Raw genomic sequence first — 15,209 nt, forward strand, 5'->3', positions numbered from 1 at the left:
GCAAAATTTTCAAAGAATAATACATCAATGGGTATGGAGACACATTCAAAATCAACCAGACAACTTGTGTGAACTAGTGCAAACCCAAAGCTCAATGTCTACAAACCTGCGGAGTACACCAGACGCATAAATTGCTTCATGGATTTTGCAAACCAAACAAAATAAAGTTTACCCAGCTCCAGGATGTTCTCCTGGGCTTCCTCTGTATAGGACAGCAGCCTCTGTAGGAGTGTGTAGCCGTAGCGGGTGGCTATGGCCGGGCAGTCCGTCTCCACCGTCTTCCGGTCCCTGCGGCGGAAGGGAAAACATCAACACTTGCAATATACATTCCAGTGTTTCCCCTATATGCATGGATTGCCAGCGCCGCTGAAAATGTGCAAAATGTGCAAAAAAGAAAAATATGTTTCTGCCAGGTTCGAGTACATTTGCACAATGATCTGGTCTAAGCAGATACCTTGACTCTTTTGGTTGTTATGTCATATTTGGAAGCTCAATCTGTATATTATTACCAAAAAAATGGTAAAAATAACCCTTTAAATGGTTACCTGCAGTAACCATTGGTTTATATAACTATTAGGGTTATTTTTTTAAATGTTCTTCCGGGGGGGCATGCCCCCAGACTCCCCAGAGATGTTAATAGGTTACCAACTCACAGCACCACCGCTAAAAAATAATCTAGGGGAAACACTGCATTCTAAAAAACAAATCAGGGAAAATGGTTGTTGTGACGGATCAGACGTGCAAGTTGTTTTGTTGTTAGTTAAGATTGAGCGACGGCGCCGCGTTTCGCTGACGGTGCCTACCGGCTCCCAATCATGAGGCCACGCTGGCGGTAATCACAAAGACAGATTGTGTTCAGACTCCTGCTCTGACTGGGGGTGCCCGATAGCGAGCACCTTTTTCGAGAAGCCAGTCAACCTTGAGTGCCTCATTACATGCCCACTTACCTTAACGTGACCCCGCACTTTCACAGTCCATGCCTGTGTACCCGTCGCTCACCTCCACACGGTGTAGCCGTTGAGCTGGAGGAACTTCAGGACGTCCTGGGCTCTGTCCCGCAGCTTGCTCCTCTCCTTGGCGCTCAGGGCGTCATAGGGCACCAGCAGAGAATGACTCGCTCCACCTTGAGGGAGACACAGAGAGAGAGAGACGGATGAAACACACTCACCCTCCGTGCGGCCATGTTCTGTGCTCTTCAGGGATTGAACCATTACCCTCCAGGGGGGTGTTTGTTAAGCATCGCTCAGGGTACAGAGACGAGATGATAGGATGGAAGAGAATAGGAGAGAAGAACGTTGAATAAGAGAAGGAGGGATAAGAGAAGGGAGGAGAGAAGAGAAAAGACCAGAAGAACAAGATGGAACGTAGTCCAACCGGATCACCTTTGGCCTCCAGCTCCAGCTTCTTGCTCTTGGCCCAAGAATTATGGTAGTTCTCCGCCAACTGTTCAGCCATAGACTGAAATCAAATAGAACCCTTTTTTCATCAGATATATGACAAAGTCACCGCTGAAATGTACGCCAAGTTAATTGAATCGAAGGGACTTACACACTGGTTCCATGACAAGGTCACACTACTCATGTCCAAGGGTTTGGGAGTGAAGGTGGAGGCTCCCTCAAAAGACAACTACATACCACATTGAGACGTATCGTTATTCGATTTGCTTTAGTTCTTACATATATTTCTACATTTATATAAAGAAACAAAGAACCATGCAAGGCCACGTACCGGTCCTGCCTGCGGGGGCCTGCGTGTGCAGGTGGTGGGGAGACCAAAGGAGTCGCCCTCGGTACTCCTCTCCACCGTCCATCCGATGGACAGCATCGTCTTTAACGTCTCCTTGATAGCCCAGCGGTACGCCTCTTTGTCCTGGGAGGATCAAAAGCACGGCAGACAGGCTTCACGTTGGAGGCATCAAGCTTCACAACAGTGAATCCAATGTGCGAAGTGAAGTCTTTCATTAATATGAGATGTACTGCGTTTGTTTTTTATGTTTCACAAGGACTTTCCAATAACCCTGCCTTCAATTGAAAAAACATCCAGAAGGACGAGGATTTCAAGAAGAACCAAAAAAAAATATATATATACGCTAATAACACTCCTCCGCGAATTTCTTTGCCAACTTTGTAAAGTCCAGGGTTGTTTGCATTAGCTTGTTACCTTCTCTGCCAGAGCCCGGTATGGCTTCAGCAGGGGGTGAACCTTGGCCTGCTCACACAGCTGCTCCCCGTGCACCCAGCCGTTAGCAAACTGACGAAACAAAAACACTGATTCAAACACGCACATCCAGCGCGCGTGGACGACACAACACACGTACACGACACCGCTCGTCTTCTGCTGTCAGGCTCTCGGGACATGGGGAGGAAAGATAAAAGTTGTTTGCATTGTACCAAACAGACTTTAATGAACTACTAAATAGGCTTATACGAGGCAAGGACACATCCACAAATCACCCCTGTCCAATTTAACAGCGCTGATGAATGTTTTGTCATGAAATTACCTTGTCCAGCGACCATTTCTCATGGGTATGCTCCGCGTACTTGTTCACAACAAACTCCAGTCTCTCCGGCAGCGAGACACTGGCGGGAGAAAATTGGCATTGAGCTGAAGTTTTTATATTAATTAACACAGGGAGTCACGATGTTCAGGTGAAGGAAAGAAAATCACAGCAACACTTGGCCTGAGGAATGCAACAGACAGTAAGTAAGTAAGTGAATACTTTATGAATCCCCAAAGGGGAAATACCATGCCAACAACAATGTATTGAAAGAAAGAGAGCGAGAAAGTAAAATATAAATAATTGAATAAACACAGAATTAAATTCACTTCTTTTTTTTATTTATGTCACGATATGAGGTATGCAGGAAATGCAGTAATCCGATCATCCGCAATCCCACAATGCACTGTGGGATAGCGGCACAAGTCGTTGCAATGTCTCACCTGGAGGTGTCCACCGGCTGGGGGTTGAACTGGCCCTCTTTGTCCCAGGAGCCCTTCCCCTCCGTCTGGCTCAGGCAGCAGGGGTGTGTGTGGCAGGGGGGCAGGGCCCCGGCCAGGGCAGCCAGGCTCTGGAGCCCCAGTCTGAACAGCTCGGCCTCGTAGGGCTGTGGAGCGACCAGGCGGGCGGACCCAGGCCAGAGACACAATCGCCAGCAACAGATAAACGCTAAGTGATTAGAGTGGTGCAGATGCTTTTATCTAAAGTGATTTGAATGTGTTCAGATACATGTGTCTTCATTAATGAGCAGGCAGGCGTTCTCGCTCAGGGATGCCAACGGCTGGACTGGCAGATTATTGTAACATGTTAGCTGTCAAGTCTCCAAGCTTGGAGTTAATAAAAGACTACATTTCACATTAAAATAAACAAACTGTTTATCAGTAATTGCAGACACCTCCAACATGATTCTGGCAAACTTTGATAAAATTTGCTGAACACATTAAGCATTCAAGTGTGGATTTAGATAAGGAAAAGGCACTCAGATGTCACGGAAAAAATGCCGCCTGCGTTCAGCAGTGTGAGACCTTCACATAGAGTGGGGAGAATGGTAAAACACAGGAGGGGAACATAGGGACTCAGTAACATTCATAAAATGGCATAGATTACTATGTTGATGATCATATAAGACTAATTGCCACGTTTCAAATCAGAAAGAAGCGGTTTTCGTTCCACTGGCTCCTTAAGAGCAACCCTGACTTGATTGAACTCTCCTTCAAACGTAGATGAAGGAGGTTTCAATACTCTAGTTAATGTGGGATTCAGAGCACCTCCTGAACCTAGCTCTTTGGGCAAATGAGTCAGAAGCGTATCAGTCAGCAATATGATGATCACAAGGTGTGCGCTTCTATTGAACCGTGGAGGCTGAGAGACTGGCTTGTATTGATTGCAGAAATTTTAGATTCATTCAATCTGTATAGCCACTTCTCCAAGTTTTCTGTTGTACAGTATGAAAGAAAAGTAGATAAAGTATCTTCAAAGAAATCTTTTTAGTTAAATCGATATTTCTACTCAAAATATTTGCAATGAGTATGTGAGAACAGTAAGCTGAACTTTGGAGAATCGTTTTATCATCAGTATTTTTCATGAAAAGTTTTTTTTTTACCTTTTCACATTAATCAATGGGCTATGAGTGACCATTTGCAACCTAGCAAAAGGGTGCCAGCTTTGCTGCTAGATCCTACAAGAAAAAAGTGAAATATGTGTCAACTGACGACAGGATTCTGCAATGTTACCGCCTGAATGTCTTTTTCTTCTTCTTTCTTAGGCACTCGACATCCAGTTTGTTAAAAGTGTGCCTTCTTGAGGATGACGTATCTTTTCTGTCAACATAATTTCAACTACTATGATTGAACAGTGAAACTAGGGATCCTCACTAGTTTTCCCATTCTAACTCATTCTGTTGATAAGGCCATTCTCCGTCAAATAATTCAAGACGATCTCACCTCCTACCGCAGTTACTAATAACTGTTTGCTAAAGTATTTTCTTTGTCTTGCGCTCGTCCGTCCTCATACTCTTTAACCTTAACCAATAGAGTTTGTAAGATGATATTTCTGTGAGTTTACCTTTTGAGCCAGAGCATTGAACAGGCCCCAAAACAACTTCCTGGACATGTGAAGCTCCTCCTCCGAGGCGGAGCCTAGGTTTTCAGACTCGCCAACCAGACAGTAGTACTTCCAGTTCTGTTCATAGTGATTGGTCAGCAACTGGGGGCAGGAAACAGCAATAATGAATGACTAAACTATTCAGTAATGTTACATTTATATTGATGTCAACTACAGACAAGAGAGACAAAATAGTCACCTTTAGTGGCATCTTGGTGTGGCCTGCGAGTTGGGGAATGTCAAAGACAAGACGCCGCAGTAGAGGCTGGATCATTGATGGCTGAAGTTGACTGAGACATCCAGAGAAATACCCAGCCAGACAGCCAGTCCCACAGGCACACACAAATACCATTTAATAATTAATTTGTGTTCAACAACCAGAAACATCCTGAGCATCACTTTGAAAAATCTAAAATGGAAACATGACTGAAGTATTCAGACAGTAAAGCTGACTAATAAAGTAACAAATTCAAAACATTTAGATTGGGATAACCCTACGGGTGATAGATGGCTGTAAACAGAACACAGTTGCGAGCGCATGGTAGACCCCAAAAAACGCAGCATGCGCGTATCGCTTCACCCCCTGAAAAATAGATGGCGGTCTCTTTCATTGCACGCACATTCATATTTCAGCGAGGCAACACTAACATCGGGAATCAATCCTATCTCTCTACCCCCTCTCCCTCCCTCCTCTCCCCTCCCATCCCAGGCCGTCTCACCCGCAGATGGCGAGCATGCACTGCTCGATGGAGTCCCTCTGAGCCTTGGTGAGGTTGGGCGAGGCGGACAGGCGGTACACGGCCTGGGTGAGGGCCTGGACCAGGGCGAGCGGGGCGGGGGGGGTGACGTCGGAGGCGTGGAAGAGGCCGGAGTGCTTTGTGAGCAGGGGGAGCACGGCCGTGCACAGGTAGCGGTTGAGAGCCAGGGCCATGTCGACGGAGCCAAGGTCAGCCTGCAGGGGGGCAAGGTCGCACCGGTTACGAAAAAGGGCATCCGGCACAAGGACTTCTAGAGGGTACTCCTGGATGTAAACGTAGGCGGATGCTCCGGTGGTACGCAGTGGGGGGAGGGAATGAAGTGAAGCCATGCAAAGTGAAGGAAAGTGTAAAACCAGTACGAATAAGTCAAAAACACACAAGAAACACCCAATGTATAAACTATTCAGTCCAGTGCAATTACTATAGGTGTTTACCAGTCATGTAATGCAGATGTACACCTAGATCGTTAGTTAGTTAGTTCCTTACACAGGTAGGAGCCAATGAGTATGATGAGTACAGGTTTTTAGAGTTGATCACTCCAGTGTTTCAAGTGCAGGGGTCTTTCCAGTGCAGTGGGTAATCTCTGGGTCACGTGGTTCTGAGTGGCACTGGGCATCCAACCATGAGCCAGCAGGTCTCCTTAATAGGTGATAACTAGCGGCTGATTGCAGCAGCGATGCGGTAAATCAAAGGCCAGCAGAAAGTAAGAGGGCCAGAACACAAGAGGGGAGAGAGAGAGAGAGAGAGAGAGAGAGAGAGTGCAAGTCACCCACTGTGCACTGTGTAATGATGTTAAACAAAAAAAAGCATGGATCGGTGCTATTAAAGCGGTACTCTGATAAAAGAGAGAGTGAGAGGGAGGGAGAGAGAGCAGGAGAGAGAGCAGGAGAGAGCGACAGCGCGCGAGAGAGCAAGAGATAGACAGCGAGAGAGAGAGAAAGATAGACAGCAAGCTTGAGAGAGCGAGAGTGAAAGAGAGAGAGAGAGAGAGAGAGAGAGAGAGAGAGAGAGAGAGAGAGAGAGAGAGAGAGAGAGAGAGAGAGAGAGAGAGAGCAACAGAGGGGTCATTTAGTGGCGGTATATCCTCCTCTCTCTGCTCACAGTGTCCAGCGAGGCAGCAGCCTGCAGGTCGGGCAGGAAGCCCACTTGGAGCAGGTGGAAGAGGAGCCGCTGGTCCGGGATGCCATAGACCCGGTCCAGGAACAGGACCATAGCAGCCTTGTGGTCTGGGCAGAACACTGTAGTTGGATCGGGCTCCACCAGTGTGCCATCTAGGGGGAAAAAACAAACAAGCCAAAAAACTGAACAGAATGAGGGGGTTTGATCGATGTTGAAGTTCTATATTTAAAAAAATGTATTTAAGCAGTTTGACACTTGAAATGGATTTGTGATCAACTTATTCATTGATTAATGATTCCAAAAAACTATATATTCTGTATTCTGTTCCAAAACGACATTAAAAACAGAATTCTGTATAGTCTTGGGCATTAATCACTTCAGATAATAAAGCTTGGTATGTTCCTAATATAGTTCCTAATATGGTTTACATCTGACGTATACTAACATCAAGTAAGTATACGCCATATGTAGACCATTATACTGAAATAGTGAACCACAGAATGTATGTTTTGCGGGCACCATTAATGTCCCTTGGTGGATGCATGTGCTGATAGTCCAGAAAGCAAAGCGCACGGATCTTACTGGAATCCATAGAGGGGATCTGGAAGGGAATACTGATCACCCCCTGCAGGTCAGAGAGGGGGACCAGGGACCGCAGGATGGACCTCACGCGGACGGCCTCCCCCTTCCCTGCATGGATCAGCTGCACAACAAGCACAACGCAACATGAGCGTCGTCAGGCCATGGATAGAGACCCAGACACATGCTGTCGTTTCTGAGTTATTGAAGTTGTTTTGTCAGTTGTCACATGTTTGAGGGCATACCTTTTTGTTTTATATGCGACACTTTGATTCAAAAAGAAATGATGTAATTATTTATGAACGGAATACATTTTCATAAATGAAGCAGCTCTCCGCGTATGAAAATGGCGTGGATATTCATTCACTCATTACAGGCATACCTATTTAGAAGGACGACCATGCGCTCAAACATCAAGAAAGCATGTCCATCCATGCATCCCTCCCCAGTTTCTAAAACACAAGGTCATCTGCTCCACTTCAATTACTGTTCCCAACCCATGCCGAGGGAGCAACTTACACCCCCACGTCCCCTTTACACTCTACTAGCCTTGTTGACAATAAATACAACTCTTAAGTCATCAGCAGCAGGCTATTGAGCAGCCAGGCTTTCCCTCCGCTGCTCAGACTTGTATCTCACGTGCATCTCCGGCGCACAGCGGCCCAGCAGATCAATGAGTGCCGCGTAGAAGGTCATGATGGCGTGCCCCATGTGGATGAGGTCATCGTCTCCGCCGTCGTCCTCCGCGGCATCCCTGTGACCGACACACCGACACAAACGCTGCAGTGCAGGTTCTACCGCATAGTGTCTGGTTGATTATAGATGGGATGTTAAATGAGCTGCGTTTATCCTGCATGAATAAAGCCAGCAAGGCTGAGTGAGCCGGCTGACAGAATCACAGCACGCACACACGCAAACACACACACACACACACACACACACAAACACAGACACAGACACACACACAGTCTTGTAAAGGCTTCATAAATGGGACTTGAAATAGAACAGAGAGTGCTCTGTGTTGTGTCCTCCACCATATAATCTCTCTGCACTCAACCCTGTAATGCTGTATTCCTTAGATATCGGGAATTGGCTGAAGAGCGGCGGGACCAAGGCATGAATGGGACAAGCGACAGGTGAGGACATTTGTTCTTTCGTTGCCAGAATGTGAGATCTCCCACAATTCTTACATCAAGGCCACTTGTGCCATCACTCACTCACTCACTCTCACACGCATGCACACACACACACACACACACGCACACACACACACACACACACACACACACACACACACACACACACACACACACACACACACACACACACACACACACACACGTTTCCATTACTGACAGTGTTGTGCTGGACCTGTAGGCGTTTGAGGGTCCGTCCATAGAGATATCCTCAGAGATCCTGATGGCTTCCTCCATAGCAACCAGCAGGCCGTCCCCCCCCTCGCCCTGCAAGGCGGGGCCAAAGCACTCGGGCCGGCGAATTAGCAGCTTCACCACAACATAGGCATTCTCCTCCACGCTCTCCCCTGTGGCGGAGAGAAGCGCACGACACACACACACACACACACACACAGACACACACACACACAAAAAAAAACACATGCACACACACACACACACATACACACAGATACAAAATGGAAGATTAACTGGATAGATATCTAAAATCCAGGTCGCCATCTAACATTGAAGTTAAATATAATTTGATTGAAATGTAAGTAGGTCTAATACTTTTTCTGCCCTGCTGCACACCACAACACCCCTTTTCGTAGGAAAATCAAGACTGACCTGACCTGAACTGAATATTCTTATTACATTACCTTTTTATCCAATCTCTGGAAGTCATCTATATTCATATTTGACCATTGTTAGTTTTGTGTAGGCGAGTTTGTGCAAGGTCACATTGATTTGATCTAAGATCTGCCTGCTTAAAAACAGAGTGCATGGTTTATTTCTGCTTGGACTCTGTGGCTGGGTGAGGCTGCACTGTGGTGCATTGAGCATTCCATGCATACGGGTTACACCAACCACAACCACACACACACGCAGAGAGAGCTCTGAAAGGCCAGTACTGAACACCCGGCCTGATTAGGCCAGACTAGTTCTCAATCGCGTATTGATTAATACTGATTCTGTCAGAGCAAATTAAATAAGCTCTCAGAATTTCCCTGGATCCCAGGCTTCTGAACACCTGCTGACTCTTACAATTCTACACAATCTGCAATAATTTAAAAAATCACGCCGGTGTGCTAGTAGTCGGCGGAGCCCAGTAAAGCCACTGAGGTGGAGTGTGGCAGTCAGCTAAGTGGCTATAGCAGGGAAATTGCTGCACATATCTTTATACTGAAACCTCTCCTTGAACAATACTCAGCCCTCACCTTGTGTGTATATATATATATGTCAGTATATATGTCTGTATGCTTGTGTGTTTGTATATTGTGCTTGCATGTAATTTATTTTTTTTATTATTGTTATCATGCCGGTAGTAAATGTACCATTGCAGAAGACGGCAAAGCGCAGGAAGTTCAGGTAGCGCTCTCCCTCTACGGGGTTCCAGCCCAGGTCCGGGTAGCCCTTGGACACGAGCATGGCACAGCTCTGGAGCCCGCAGCCAGCCAGGTACTGGACCACCTGGGGAGCAGGCACCGTGATAGGGGGATGTTTTTTGGATAGATTGCAACATATGCAGTAGTATACAAAAACCCTCAAACACTACTCTGAGATAGCATCTCTAGTCAGACGCCCCCAAGCTCCCCTGACTTCGCATTAAGACAGCAAACATGCAAATGGGAACCTCGTCAAACATATCCCACTGGAAAATAACAGGAGAAAGCAAACAACAATCTTTGTTAGAGCCCATCGGATATAAACATGCATAAATGTATTCTATTCAGTCTCAGAGGACAGCTCCCATAACCTAGTCCCCTAGAGGGCAAAGGAAAACTCCCTTAATTGTCAAAGAAGAAAGATGAGAAGGAACATCTAAAGAGGGATCCCTCATTCCAGGGATGGTTAGGCGTGCAATGGGTGCCGTAATGGACAGACATAATGTCAACATAATCAGCAACAGGGTTAAATTAAGATGACGTTTTTATAAAGTAGAAAATGTAAGGAGTGAACTTTGTTGACCTTCTCTAGGTCGGGCTCCCGTAGCGCCAGGGCCAGCTCGTTGTTATCCATGACGGAGGCGGCAGCCACGTCCAGGGGTGTGGCTCCACGCATGGATGGAGAGGCTAGGGACCAAGAATCAGAAAAGATCCATCCTCTGAATTCTATAGCTGTAAAAGGAGGCTTAATAGTGCTGGAAAGGGTTCCGATGACTGAAGCCTATCTCCTGGCTCGTGGCCGATGAGTGTGAATGGCTCCTGTAGGAGATGGTTTATGAGCCACTTCGTGGACCGTAGAGATGTTAGAGCCAGTGGGAATAAATAAAGAAGGGGGGGAGGGGAGGAGGAGCTGGTTCACCTAGTCCCACGCTGCTGTTCTCCAGCAGGTAGCTGAGGCGGTCGAACAGAGCGCCCTGGTTGCGGCGGCTGATGCGGCAGAAGTAGCACAGGAACCGGCAACAGTGAGCCACCATCTTGGGGAAGCTGATCTCCTGCCGTGACATCGTGGCGGAACACAAGGAGAGAGAGAGAGAGAGAGAGAGAGAGAGAGAGAGAGAGAGAGAGAGAGAGCGAGAGAGAGAGACAAAGGGAGAGAGAGAGAAAGGGAGAGGTCGCGCCATGAGAGGCAGGAGAGCAAGGCGAGGATTCACATCAGTGGGATTAGAGCGGATCAGCGACGACTTAGTCACGCAAGTCAAGGGAAAAGATTCTCCTAATTTAAAGCGAGCTAATAGCCCACTGTGAGTGACTTAACAATGGATCATTTTCTAACGACCTCTGATGGTGGAACGGTGTGGTGAAGCAATGTCACAGCTCTTGATGTGGGGAACTCTACGATGATGAAGACGATGATGACCGCTCCTTACCTTGGACTCTCCCTCCCCCAGCACGTTGACCATCACCTCCATCACAGTCTCGTGCATCCCCAGCGCCCTCATCAGGTCTGGGTGCTGGTAGAACACCTTGTTGTTCATGATATCCCTGCAGGTAAACAGTGACATCGGGGCACTCAGATGACAATATAAGTGATTAAAGTCTCCCCTGATTGAAGCATGGGATTATACCACTGTAGTTTCAACCTGATTGGTCCACTAGACCTTTTAGAATGAGATTAAATGAGCGTACAGCACACCTGATTGTGCAGAAATTAAACATTAGTCATTACTATGAATATTACTTCAGCTAGAAACATAACACTACTAGCTTAAAAATGCATGTGAAATTCTCAGGAAATGGTGGCAAAGTATTCCCATGGAAAAAATGCAGGTCTGTGAAGACGTAAGTTACAGGAATATTGAACTAGCAACGCACTTTTGTGTTTGTTGCTACAATTTCTAGAAAGCATTAGCTCAAGGTGGCAAGCTGACTAGACAAAAGGGCCTTGTTACTAGGCTGTTACTGTCCATTCTACTGGCTGCAGTAGTATACTACGGTTATTGATCCGACTAGGGACGTGACTCTGTTTGTCTGACTGTCTTGATGGTTTTACGTAGGTATGAGTCACACCCCACTCCCCACGTGCGCCGTTCAGCACGCACGCACCGCTGAAGTTCGGATAACGACGGCAAAGCAGCACAGCCTCCAGGGTAATTCAGCCAAAATGTAATCTAGATTCACTGACGCACGCCGAGGAAGAAACACAAGACGTCCCTGAGTCCCAGCCCCCCTCCTCCTCCTCCTCCTCCTCCCTCCTACCCGAGCCCTCGGACCGTCAGCCGCTCCTCCTCGCCCCCTCCTCCTCCTCCTCCTCCTCCTCCTCCTCCTCCTCCCCCTCCTCCTCCTCCTCCTCCTCCTCCTCCTCCTCATCCTCCCTCCTACCCGAGCCCTCGGATCATCAGCCGCTCCTCCTCGCCCCCTCCTCCTCCTCCTCCTCCTCCTCCTCCTCCTCCTCCCTCCTACCCGAGCCCTCGGATCATCAGCCGCTCCTCCTCGCCCCCCATGCGGACGCTGAGCAGCGATCGGATCTGCCCCAGCGAGGCCAGCAGGCCCACGGCATCCTCCACCGAGGCCCGGCTGATGGTGTAGGCCCTGCGGAGCGGCGCTCCCATCTGGCCCGCCAGGCCCTGGTACTGGCGGTGCAGCAGGGAGAACATGGCCCTCACCAGAGCCGGGTCGCCCACCTCGCTCTCCTGGGCCCAGAGGACCACCGTCGCCGAGATGAGCTCCTTGAGGGACACTGGAGGGGAGGGGGGTGGGAATAGCAGTTAACAGAGTGATGCTCTGTTGGCAGATTACTAACAGTCAGACGAGTGAGCTGGGGGATCTTATTGCTGATTTAGAAGAGATAAGAATACTGTAATTGAAGGATAATGTTTTTGCACGATGCAAACAATTTGGAAAAAATCATTTGCTAGGACAATGAAAAGATTGTAATTAAATCATGACTTGATTTAAATCAAAGCGACTCCCCAAAATCACATGACTAGCCGCCTAGCCTTGAGGAGGACTCTGATAGACAGGAGTGCCGTCCAATCATTTCATTCAAATGGTTGGACAGGCTTATTCAATCATTTTTGGTCAGAGCATATGATTTATTAATTGCTATATAACAGTATATGCATATTGTAAAGATGTTTCTAAAATCAAAGGCCTACCCTAGGATTAATGCTATACATGTGGTATCCAAACCTGAATAAACAGTTGTGATCGTGGGTTAAGAGCACATAATGCTGATGGGCGGTTTGTTACATCATTTCTTTGCATTGGTTATTTTCATCATCATTTCTATGATGCCATCAGTGGTAACAAAAATGCAAACGCACATGCACACACACACACACGCACATGCACAAACACACTCAAACTCACACAAACACACCCAAAGAGAAAATAAAAAGGTCTTGTAACTTAAAACCCACTGGGAGACTTTGATCTGCGTTCAATCTCGCTGTCTGTGCAATTCTCCTTTCTGCCGATGACCCTCCTTATCAGGCTGACGAGTCGGTCTTTAATGTTCCTCTCTGTTCCCTCATCGCTCTCCTGATCACCATCGGTGTCAATTCCTGCTCAGAGGACAGGAGGAGCACACAAAATAGGAAGTGTCTTCCTCAATATCATCCAGCCTCGTGGTGAGTGCTTCCTCTGGGATTGTTCTGGGCAGAACAGGTCATTGCGCATTCAGAGTACATCTGTAATTGGGTTTCCTTTTCAGAATCAGTCAGGTTTTATTGCCCAGTAAGCTTTCACACGCAAGCAATTTACTGTGGTGTATTGGTGCAGAAACACGAGATACAAACCAAAACAAACGAAACAACAACTTCAGGTTGCGTGCGGTTTACCACAGTGTGCGGTGAGGCGATGGTGGAAGTCGTGCAGCAGGTCCTGGATTTCCTCTGGACAGGGACAGTCGTCGTGGTCCTGATCCAATCTGAAGCTCAGCAGCATGTTCATCTGAGAGGGAGGATGGTGACGCATGTCGGAGCAAAAATAATGAGCCGGGCTCGGATCCAGCCTCGTGCTGCCATGAAAGGCGTGAGCAGGCAGAGACATTCCCCGCCGCTGCTTGGCTGAACCGCATATGGTTTTAGAAACAGATGGATGGATGAATGGATTGCAATCGCCACTACATCAACATACTACCAGATACCAACATTTCACACCAGTTCAAGAATTATTTGAATAATAAACAAAACTGCAGTTAAAGCATATTATACCACAGTCTGGGGGAATACTCGATTCTGATTGGCTGGAGGGTGTGCATTAACTCCTGATATACGGACACCTGCTAAGTAGTTCCAGTCAAATTGTCTGTTCAGCCTTCAAAACGAGAGCTGGTTAATTGTGAAAAATGCATTAAAATGTAATCAGAAAATGCGGTTATATGCTATAGACCCTATAGTATCTGTGGTATAAAGGCTGGGCCGAATTTCAAATTATAAATATGTACAATGCATAACTTTAGCTCTCTGGCGCATAGCTGAGCGGACTAGAATACCTCCCGTTGCCAAGTCGTAGCTAAGGTCCATCCTAATTACTGGAGTAGTGAACAACGATCCGTTGTATAAGAACCTTACGGGAGGGTAATGGTTGTTCCAGGAATTAGTCAAACCCTCAGGCGTTACCAGGGAAGCAAAGTTATGGCTTGTGAAAAACTTTATATTTGGATTGTAAAACGCATGAAAATATGAATGAATGGTCTTCATTTATTTTCTTTGGCAAGTGACCGTGGTATAAGCGGGATAATGCCCTTCGAGGTGTCCATTATCAGGAATTAATGGATGACGCGGAGGCGTGAACCGTCCGACACGCAGCGGAGGATGGTTTGCCTCTGCGAAGTCGGCCATTATTCCTTACTTAAAACACTTTGTTCGTATCTTGCTCGTTGTGAACAGCCTTGCAATTTTCTCAAAACCCATATAGCCTCCTTCATCTGCCACTAACAGCAAATTGTTATGGCATCATATTGCCATATCATATTCGATATTAGTGCCATCGGCGTGTGAGGGAGGGGTCCACCCACCTGCTCCAGCGGAGGGGAGCGGAACTCCTTGGTCTTGCGGGCGGTGAGGGCGGCGGACATGTTGAGCGCCTCCATCACCTGGTTGTAGCGCAGCCGCTGGTTCTCCTGCAGCCGGCCCACGAAGCTTTCTGAGAAGGCCGCCGCCGCCTCTACCCTGTGGCGCACCTGGCAGTCACACAGGTAGGACAGGAGCTGGCACAGCTGGAGGGGAGGGAGGGGGAGAGGGGGAGGGGGGGGAGAGAGAGAGAGGGGGGGGGAGAGAGGGAGAGGGGGAGAGAGAGAGAGAGGGGGGAGAGAGAGAGAGAGGGGGGAGAGAGAGAGAGGGGGGGGAGAGAGAGGGGGGGGGAGAGAGGGAGAGTGAGAGAGAGAGAGAGAGGGCGGAGAGAAAGAGGAAGAGAGCGTGAAAGATAGAGAGCATGAGAGATAGTCAGCGAGAGTGAGTGAGAGAGAGAATGTGAAAGATAGACAGCGTGATCAACAGCGAGAGTGAGAGAGAGAGAGAGAGAGAGAGAGAGAGATAGAAAGTGAGCAGGAGAGAGAGAGTGCGAGAGATAGACAGTCAGAATGAGA

General features: G+C 47.6%; 1 protein-coding gene across 1 annotated transcript in view; it reads right to left on the reverse strand.

The window, feature by feature from the left end:
- LOC307070587 (ryanodine receptor 2-like) overlaps positions 1 to 15,209 on the reverse strand; it is a gene marked incomplete at both ends in the record, with an annotated part of 73,918 nt that overhangs the window by 34,133 nt on the left and 24,576 nt on the right. Inside the window, 23 exons of the mRNA XM_079729095.1 lie at positions 173 to 288; positions 1,000 to 1,123; positions 1,383 to 1,458; positions 1,549 to 1,626; positions 1,729 to 1,869; positions 2,161 to 2,250; positions 2,501 to 2,579; positions 2,941 to 3,104; positions 4,562 to 4,702; positions 4,800 to 4,890; positions 5,320 to 5,552; positions 6,460 to 6,629; positions 7,060 to 7,180; positions 7,696 to 7,810; positions 8,413 to 8,599; positions 9,569 to 9,704; positions 10,203 to 10,306; positions 10,539 to 10,671; positions 11,047 to 11,161; positions 12,080 to 12,356; positions 13,039 to 13,182; positions 13,459 to 13,570; positions 14,640 to 14,840. Coding sequence (XP_079585221.1) covers positions 173 to 288; positions 1,000 to 1,123; positions 1,383 to 1,458; positions 1,549 to 1,626; positions 1,729 to 1,869; positions 2,161 to 2,250; positions 2,501 to 2,579; positions 2,941 to 3,104; positions 4,562 to 4,702; positions 4,800 to 4,890; positions 5,320 to 5,552; positions 6,460 to 6,629; positions 7,060 to 7,180; positions 7,696 to 7,810; positions 8,413 to 8,599; positions 9,569 to 9,704; positions 10,203 to 10,306; positions 10,539 to 10,671; positions 11,047 to 11,161; positions 12,080 to 12,356; positions 13,039 to 13,182; positions 13,459 to 13,570; positions 14,640 to 14,840 — 3,148 coding nt within the window. The remainder of the gene's footprint in view (positions 1 to 172; positions 289 to 999; positions 1,124 to 1,382; positions 1,459 to 1,548; positions 1,627 to 1,728; positions 1,870 to 2,160; positions 2,251 to 2,500; positions 2,580 to 2,940; positions 3,105 to 4,561; positions 4,703 to 4,799; positions 4,891 to 5,319; positions 5,553 to 6,459; positions 6,630 to 7,059; positions 7,181 to 7,695; positions 7,811 to 8,412; positions 8,600 to 9,568; positions 9,705 to 10,202; positions 10,307 to 10,538; positions 10,672 to 11,046; positions 11,162 to 12,079; positions 12,357 to 13,038; positions 13,183 to 13,458; positions 13,571 to 14,639; positions 14,841 to 15,209) is intronic.

This window comes from Pollachius pollachius (assembly GCF_949987615.1).
Source record: "Pollachius pollachius genome assembly, chromosome: 2".
Taxonomy (NCBI): Eukaryota; Metazoa; Chordata; class Actinopteri; order Gadiformes; family Gadidae; genus Pollachius; species Pollachius pollachius.